Raw genomic sequence first — 8,907 nt, 5'->3', positions numbered from 1 at the left:
ATTCCAAAGGCCACTAAATTCATTAGTTTGGATGGAAGGAATTGCAATTCCCTCATTTTCATGGAATTAAAATCCCATGCCCCCCCTTGGGATTTTAATTCCATCGATGTTATGAAGAATAAAAGATAATGATGAGACAAATTACCCTCCCCTTTTTTAACCTAAAATTGATACCTGAAAACAACAATGGACATTTTGGACTTTATACTACTTATCCCTTTCAATTCCCATGTATACCAAACATTGGAATTGAAATTCTCAGTAATTTTATTTCTGTAAACCAAACACTGGAATTTAAATTCCACTTTATTCCCAGTAATTCATCTCTAATGGAATTGCAATTCCTTTCCCACGTAATTCTCTCCCTCCAACTAGGGCTGTCAATGCGGGCCGACCTGCCTCATTAGGCCCGCCCCACCTCGGGCTTTTTATTTGGTGGGCTTTTGCGGGCCAGCCCGCGAAGCCCGTGGGCTTGGAACTATACAGCCCAAGCCCGCCCCACGCGGGCTTGCGAGTCTCGCTGGCTGGCCCGCGTGCCATCACTTAAATTTAAAAAAAAAAACATTAAATACAATATAAACATGTTAAAACCGCTTGAAATATGACACTATTTATTGGTCGTTCTTTCGCATCCTCACGATGTACGATACACCTCAATGCACCGAAAACTTCCATAAAATTCATAAACCTCGCCCAAATCTTCTGGATCGATACCGCGCGTTGAGCAAAACTGTAGAAGGGTGATCAAAGCTAGGGTTCAACAGCACACTCTATTTCTCTCTCAGCTTCAAATTTTCCCTCTACAGTTCCCGTTTGTGTATAATACATATATAAATATGTATGTTTGCTGGACTTGGAGGCGATTTTGTTGTGGGCTCCGATCAAGAAAGATTGATGGTTGGGCGATGGAAACAAAGGAAGGGAGGTGGTGGTGTAAAGGCTCGCCACTCCAAGGATGGAGATAAGAGTTGACGCCACTTAGGAGATAAATCCCAAGATAAGTCAAAATACTCCTCAAGAACTCAAGGAAAAGAAATTGCCACAGCAATATTCTTGAATTTACTACTATCAAAGTTGTTCATCAAACAATTTAATAGCAAGGCTATTTATACAATTTAGCAAGCCCCTACATCAATGGCTTTTAAGTTCAAAATGAACTATTCTAGTGCTATACTAGCTTAAAAGATGCAACTAGCCACAAGACTAGGATAACTAAGTCAAATAGGCTTTATAAAAACTAAATTCTAATTGAATTTAGGATTTATAAGTCTAATATGGACTTTACAAATTAAATAGCAGAGGGACGGTCTAAAATAATCTTAACTTTTATTTGCAAGAAAAAAAAAACTCCAAGTGTCGATTTATAAGGTATGAACCTCCACTCGATCTTTATTCTTCAAATTATGCCTGAATCAGATTGACCACCTTCCATTCAACTCCATCTTCATATTCTTGATTAGCTTCACTTACTCCTTTAATAAGGCCATTCAAAGCTTCATGAAATGTCTTCGTCTTTGCTCTCGTCATTGGACCTCCCAAGGTTTGCAAAGGATCTGTTTCTTTGTTCCCATCCTCATAGTTGTCCTCACCAGATTTAGTAAGTCATAAATATGTATGAATTGATGATTTAGTTTTAGTAATTGTTTGATAGAGTTGGAGGTGGATGGAGACGGGAGAACCGAAGAACTACATACTTTAGGACTTCAATAACTACGTAATTTAAAAAAAAAAATATTTTGTAAATTAAGAGACGAACTTCAATGATTAATTGGTTTAATTTAAAAAGTGAAAGTAGGTCCTTTTGGACTAATCTTATGTTCCGTTTAGAAACTTAAAATGAGTTTTGAAAGATTTTTTTTTTTTTTTTAAATTAAGTTTATGTAATCAGGAAAATAATGTCAAAAGAAAATATTCATTTTCAAAGTGTTTTTGTAAATAAATAAATAAATAAATAAAACTCTTAGAATAAAAATGGCTAAGTTGACAATTATCAAATCTTGTGTGGTTCCCTGTTTCACCAAACGGTACAATATAATATTTTTCTATAAATTCATAAAAATGTTCTGATAAAATTTGACTTGATGAACATGTTCTAGACATGGAAGATAGAACATCTACGCAGAGAATTGAAAGATGAAACATTCATAAACGCAAACTTCAATATTGTTCAAAGAGAAATGATCGATCAAAAAGTATTGTTTGTGGCTAAGATCTCCAGCCAAATGAATCACATTTACATTTCTGAGCACAGTAGCCTCCTGCCTATAAGGAAAGGAAGAGTTGCAGTGTGTGTAGCCACAATAAAATTGGCCACCAAACTCATTGTATCTATCTCACTAATTTCTATTTTGTATTAACATTTCTCTCAATGTCCCAAGTCAAAAAAGAGATGATCCATCCTAAGAGCCAATCACAAAAGCGTGTATCTCAGCCCAGCTTGAGGCTGTGTAAAGAATGCCGGACAACCCTTTCCAAGTAGAAGAAGAAGATGAAGAAGAGTCTGCTCCCTTGACCTCAATGCATTCCTTCTGCTTATCAACCACACCACGAAAGAGTGGAATAAATTTGACGCCAAAATGCTTCCCCACTCTTCTTAGACTCGAGCTTGAACCTACCACGATGCCTACATCTGCTTCAAGCAAACATAGCAAGTCCCCTACTGAATCTCCAATGTAAACAGTCAGTGGTGTCTTCGTATCACTCACGCACCTCTTTACGAGGATTTTACCAAAAGCTTGAACCTTGTCAATGGGGGACTCCACCTTCTTCACAATTTCACCAGTGCACAAAGATTCTTCAAATTCGAGCTCGTTTGCATGCACCTTTAGCTCGTCATTTAAACCCCCTAGTAGACAGACAGTAAAGAACAGTGAGAACCATGCTACACATACATTAGTAAGGGATAACAAGTTGAGATCTTCTAATCAAAGTCAACTTAGTTACAGGCTGTGTCTCACATACCTGATGAAAAGGCAGATCTAATGAGGTCACCACACCAACAATAGGAGAGCACATGAACATCTGCATTCAGACTTTCCTTTTTTATTACAGTTTGGAAAAAATTCATACAACCATCTTGGAGAATCAAAAGCCCCCCAGCTCGTTTAATGGCTTCCAGGTTAAGACCCTTAAGCACACCAGATTCAATCACCCTTAAATTTGCTTCTTTCTCAAAATCTGAAAGTTGCTCAAGTGCTTTTCGCAGACCTTCATAGTTCAACTTCTCCGCTGCAAAACCAAAAGCAAAAGCCTAGAATCTAAGGCACGAATCAATAGGGGTCATCAATTATCACAAGCCATGAGATAAAATTACCTCTTTCAGTGGCTAACATGTTCTCTATACACTGCTCATAGCCATCTGTGTAATTCTTGGAGAGAACTTCCCAACTGTTTCTTAGATCAGACGATGTCATACGTGCAATTTGATTTTCTGTTCGGACTTGATCAGATTTTGAAGCCATTACTATTGCAATTTCTGCCAAGATGGCAGATGAATCAACAAAGGTGCATGTCAAATCAAAATCGGAAAATATCATCAGTCGGCGTTCTTCTAGGTTATGCTCTCCTGAGAGGGGTACAACAGCTTTCTGAATAAGTGGCTGAGCTAAGAAAAAGTCTATCTCATGTTTAATTCCTTGAGAATAAAGTTTTTCAATGATGTCAAGCTCCTCCCCAGTCAAAGAGACACTTAACTTGTCCAGCAACTCCTCTGTTTGCAAAGAAAAATCCTAGAAAACAAATACATGACCCAGTAAGAAACATGTCATACGTATCTTCTTAAAAGTTTGAACTACAGAGACTTGAGATGATGATAAGAAGAATAATTGGGTATTTGGGTTCAAAGAAAACAAAAATAACCAAACCTGGAAACTGTCTGAGGAGTAATTCTCAATCCACTTCTTGTAGCGATGATTACTTTTATGATCAATAAGTCCCTGCAGCTCCTTACCAATGTAGGCATAAAGCCTTATGCAGGATGTCACAGCACCTAGGGTATAAGCAGACAACTTGGTTTTCTCAAAAGGAGTTGCAAGTTTACCAGTAGCTTTGACCCCATCAATCTTTCCTGAGGCTGTAGCCAACAAGAAATCTGTGCACTTAGAAGTTGCTGGATTCAGAGTAGTATCTTTGACGACATCAGAGCCCCATTCCTGTCCAATTGGTAAATAATAGCACAACCAACAATCAAAAATATATGCACGCCACCACATTTTTGCATCATGACCACTCTTCAGATTTTCTTATAACTCAGCACACAATAATGGGTAGATGCAAATGCAAAAATTTGAGTTTGTCATGGAGGCAATCCATGACAATTTGCACAAGAAAAAAAATAATAATAATAAAGTGATATGTGAAAGCAAGTAAATAAACACAACTATTTTTACCTGGACAAAAGAATCATGCAAGTTGAGTTTGTCTAGGGTAGTATTCCTCAACTCACTAATCCCATGCTTTGCATCATCATCCTCTGCGTATTCTTCTGCTAACTCAAACCTGCAATACATCCATTATTGAATTGTAAGTTACTACACTTTCTAGAAACTGCAATACATCCATTATTGATTTGTAAGTTACTACACTCTCTAGAAACTAAACAAATACAAATGAAGCAAAGGGGCAAACGGTACCAAAGTTAATGAACAAAGAGACTCATCCAGCATATCTTGCAGACTAATGACATTTTAGAAAGAAGAAATGGTCTGGATAAACTCTCTTTCAAAATTAAGCTTCAGAAGAGTCCTAAAAGTGCACCCCCATAAGATACCACACACGCAAACTTCAGAATAAATTGCAGAAAAGAATAGAAATGAAAACGCTATGTTTATCCACATTGTCTTGTTTGATCAATAAAATAGAAAAGAACGAATACATTAAAACGAAAAAGAAATTCCCGCCCGATATACACATAATCTATAGATATATCAAAAGACAGAATACGATTAAGATGAGAGGTTCTATTCTTCAAGGACAAAAATAAAACGTAAAAAAAGAACTGACGCTTGAGCGAATGGCCCGAGAAAATAAACGTCCTGTGCGACGCACTGTCCGAACGTCTCGACCTTGAGATTCCCCGACGCCAAAGAGACGATGAAGGGAGTGTAGAGCGCGAACGTCGCCTCCTTCCTGAACTTGTGCCAGCACTTCTTCGCTATCCCTACGACTTCGTCTACCTCCTTCGGGAGCTTGGGAATATTCCCAACCGGCGGCGGCTTTGAACTCGAACTAGCCGACGTCGACGCCATTCCAGTACAATTCTCGGTGGTTACGCAGTCACTACTACCACTAGTAGTGGCGGAGGATCGGCGGCGGTGACTGCAAAACGGGAATCGGAAAACCGAAAGATTGAATTCGGCTTTCGGGGATGAAGGTTTGGGAACTATTCTGGATAATAAGAGACGCATCAAGTAAATATATACCAAAATTTCGAGAATTAATTTTATTTTTTTTTAATTTCAAAATTGACTCAGTTATTAAATTTAATTAATAGGAAAAAAAAAACTAAAATCAAAATATATATATCTCTATACAGGTTTGAACGAAGAAAAGCAAATCGCCGGAGAGCTTGAGATCCCGGAGAAGAAGAAAGGCTGGGCCTGGGGAAGTGTTGTTTGGGGATAATTACGGGGGCAAAAGTGGGATTTTCATTTAATTTGGTATTTTCTTTTTAACTTTTTGCTATGGGCTGTATGGGCAATCTAGTCAAACAAAGGCCTTCGGAATTTTGTGAAAGATAAGTTGGGCCTTCCAAATCCACCTTAAACATTTCAACTGAATTCGCACAAATTATATTACGACAAATACATCAAATCCGATTCGAATATTCATTATTATAACAATATACTATTCATTAAGGTTTAAAATAATATTTAGGCCTGTTTGGTAAATGATTATAAGTTGTTAGGTGATAGCTGATTGGATCAATTAAATTATATAACTAATTGATAACAAAGTGTATGGTAAATTAGTTGTTAGGTGATATCTGTTTGGTATAATTTTTTTATTCTCAAAAAATTAATTGAAAAAGTTGTTTTGAACAGCTTTTAGCATTTTGGAATTACAAAAAGTTAATTAATCAAATAATTTTTTAACCAAGTCAAATAATTAATAATAGTTAAATAAATTAAAATTGATTGATAGATTAACTATTTTACCAGACAGGCTGAGTCTTAATATATATGCATATATGTTGGGATCTGATTGGCATTTGGCAGCATGTAACCACCAACTAAATTGGATGAATATAATGCGAGGAAAGAGTACGTGTTTCCCGCCCCCACAAAAAGCCAAAACTTGTGCCACACTAATAGCTAGCTAGCTAGCTTTCCCAAATTCAATTCAATCACAACATTATATTCAAGTATTTGAGGTAGAATTTCACAATCCAAACATTATTTTGTACAGATCGATTATATTATTATTACAACTGGATGAAATTAATCTGATCGATCTCATGGAAAACCAGATTCTCTTTCTACAATCATTACTTGCAATAATCACAATTATCCTAAGCTTCTTCAACTATGGCGCCTGCGAGATCAAGAAAACAAACATCGTCGACGATTCCAGGCCCATCATCCTCTTCGAGCGCTTCGGCTTCGCCCTCAACGGCGATGTCACGGTTTCCGTCGAACACGTCTTGTACAGATCCAAGCATCACGACGCAAAGCTTAACCCGTCTTCCATGGGGTTTTTCCTCGTCAGCGACGCCTCGTTTCCCAGGATCCTCAACGAATCCTCGTACACAGAAGCCTTCTGCGTTCTGTCCAGCCAGTACGTGAAGCCGGTGTTCAAGTTCGACGAGCTGTCGCCGGTGTCATCGCACAACGCGACGCTGGTGATCAGCGAGGAGCCCGACGAGTATAATCTCATCTTCGGGAACTGCCAGCCGGAATTCCATGTTTCCATGAGGGTGTTCACGGAAATGTACAATGTTAACGGGAACGGCGAGAAGGATTTTCTCCCGGCGGGGCAGACGCAATTGCCGATGATTTTCTTCTTCTTCTTCTCCGTTTACCTGTGTTTCTTAGCAGTCTGGGTATCCGTGTGCGTGAAACAATCAGAAACCGTGAAAAAGATCCACATTATCATGCTGGCATTGCTGGTTTTCAAGGCGTTGAGGATGATATGCGCGGCGGAGGACAAAATGTTCATCAGAAAAACCGGGACCCCGCACGGCTGGGACGTGGCGTTCTACATCTTCGGCTTCCTCAAAGGCATCACTCTCTTCACCGTCATCATCCTCATCGGCACCGGCTGGTCGTTCCTGAAACCCTATCTACAGGAGCGGGAGAAGAAGCTGTTAATGTTCGCGATACCGTTGCAGGTGGTGGAGAACATAGCGGCGGTGGTGATAGCCGAAACGGGGCCGGCGAAGAAGGAGTGGCTGGTGTGGAACGAGACGTTCTTGTTGATCGACGTGGTTTGCTGCTGCACTATATTCTTCCCAATCTTCTGGTCCATCAGGAGCCTCCGGGAGGCGTCCGGGAAGGCGGCGAGGAATCTGGAAAAGCTGACGCTTTTCAAGCAGTTCTACGTGGTGGTGGTGGCGTATTTGTATTTCACCAGGTTAGGGGTGGCGATGATAGGGAATGCGGTGAGTTACATGCATGAATGGGTGGTGGTGGCCGCCGCCGAAACCGTCAACTTAGTGTTCTATCTCTTCATATTCTATAATTTCCGGCCGATTGAGAAGAACCCGTATTTAGCCGTCGATCATTACGGGGAATCTTCACCCACCCATCACTCAAAAGCAAATGATGAACACGACTTCATTCAAGATTTGTAATTTGATTGCAATGGTTATGGAAAGTTAGTTGTTTCTCAGCTCACAATGTGCTGCGCTGCTAGCTTGTAAACAATTATCAGATTAGTCTCTATTAGTGTATATTAATTAAATATAATACTCCGTATATAGACAGTCTTGTAATTATGCAAAGTGACTGATGGATACCCCTAGTAGGGTGTGCCCCTAGGCGATCAGGAGATTGCGTAGTGATCACTTGAAAGACGAGTAAGGTCTCGCGCAACAGCTTAAATTAGCTCCGACTAACCGCTTATTTAGCTTCAGTCGATTCGGTTAAGCGACCAGACATACACTCAGATGGGTCCTGACCGAGTACTGCACTCAGAGGCGGTGTAAAGAGATTTGACGGGATTCTTTCATTTGGCGGTATGGTATTTTCATTTTTTACATTAGGAAGTTAATCTAGCAGTTTTAGAAGCTTTCCTACGTTCTTTGTTGGTAGATTATTTTTCTCCTTTTCTTTTTGAAGGACCAAATCTCTTCTATAAATACCCTATAGGGTCACATTGTAAAGGGTTTTGAATTCAACACAATCACTTTTATTCTGTCGAATTTCTCTCACTTTTTACTTAATACTTTTATGGTAATGTTGACCTAAGCGGTAAAATCAATCGTGACTATTTCTAAAATTGTGCTTAACTAGATATTTAGATCATATGCAAACTTGTCATCAGGTGTATAAATAATACTAGTCTTTTCTATGCGCAATGCTTAAAAATATATGCCCAATATTTATATTTTTTTAAAATAATTGGCAAATCCTTACCAATTAAAATCTATATGAAATCAAATTTATTTATTATAATAATCCAATATATAATGTCTACAGATATTATTATCATTAAAGAATATAAGAAAATATATGGTGGATGCATGTGCATGATAACAATAATGGGAAAAGACAACGGAAGTTATAACAGTAGGGATATTTTTGTCCAAAAAATTATATAATACAACTCTAAAAGCACAGTGTACAAAATGATTAGCATTAAAAACATGGACATAAATGAAGGATATAACTTTGATTGATACTTATTATATTTTTATAAATTATATATAAGCTTAGAAGAATTGCCAGCTTGAATTAATCTTAGAGCATC

General features: G+C 38.4%; 2 protein-coding genes across 3 annotated transcripts; one reads left to right on the top strand and one right to left on the bottom strand.

Annotated features, from left to right (window-relative positions):
* Positions 1-2,141: 2,141 nt before the first annotated feature.
* On the bottom strand, positions 2,142-5,698 carry LOC109187978 (probable aminopyrimidine aminohydrolase, mitochondrial). Of its 2 annotated transcripts, none has more exons than XM_019338428.1 (7): positions 5,002-5,698; positions 4,389-4,497; positions 3,864-4,151; positions 3,314-3,728; positions 2,962-3,228; positions 2,510-2,845; positions 2,142-2,466 (listed from the first exon to the last, which is right to left on the bottom strand). In XM_019338428.1, exons 1-7 carry the CDS (start codon positions 5,403-5,405, stop codon positions 2,411-2,413), a joined length of 1,875 nt encoding a protein of 624 aa, XP_019193973.1. In that variant the 5' UTR covers positions 5,406-5,698; the 3' UTR covers positions 2,142-2,410. The 2 variants fall into 2 exon arrangements, with proteins under 2 accessions (XP_019193973.1, XP_019193972.1); XM_019338427.1 differs by having other exon boundaries at positions 2,142-2,845; positions 5,002-5,466; positions 5,535-5,576.
* A 735-nt stretch (positions 5,699-6,433) lies between these two features.
* LOC109187433 (protein GPR107-like) lies at positions 6,434-7,789 on the top strand. Its single transcript, XM_019337620.1, has one exon. It carries the CDS (start codon positions 6,455-6,457, stop codon positions 7,787-7,789), a length of 1,335 nt encoding a protein of 444 aa, XP_019193165.1. The 5' UTR covers positions 6,434-6,454.
* The last annotated feature ends 1,118 nt before the right edge of the window (positions 7,790-8,907 follow it).

This window comes from Ipomoea nil, unplaced genomic scaffold (genome assembly GCF_001879475.1).
Source record: "Ipomoea nil cultivar Tokyo-kokei standard unplaced genomic scaffold, Asagao_1.1 scaffold1421, whole genome shotgun sequence".
Lineage (NCBI taxonomy): Eukaryota > Viridiplantae > Streptophyta > Magnoliopsida > Solanales > Convolvulaceae > Ipomoea > Ipomoea nil.
Note: the sequence above shows the minus strand (reverse complement) of the source record. Positions and strands in the feature narration are given on the sequence as shown.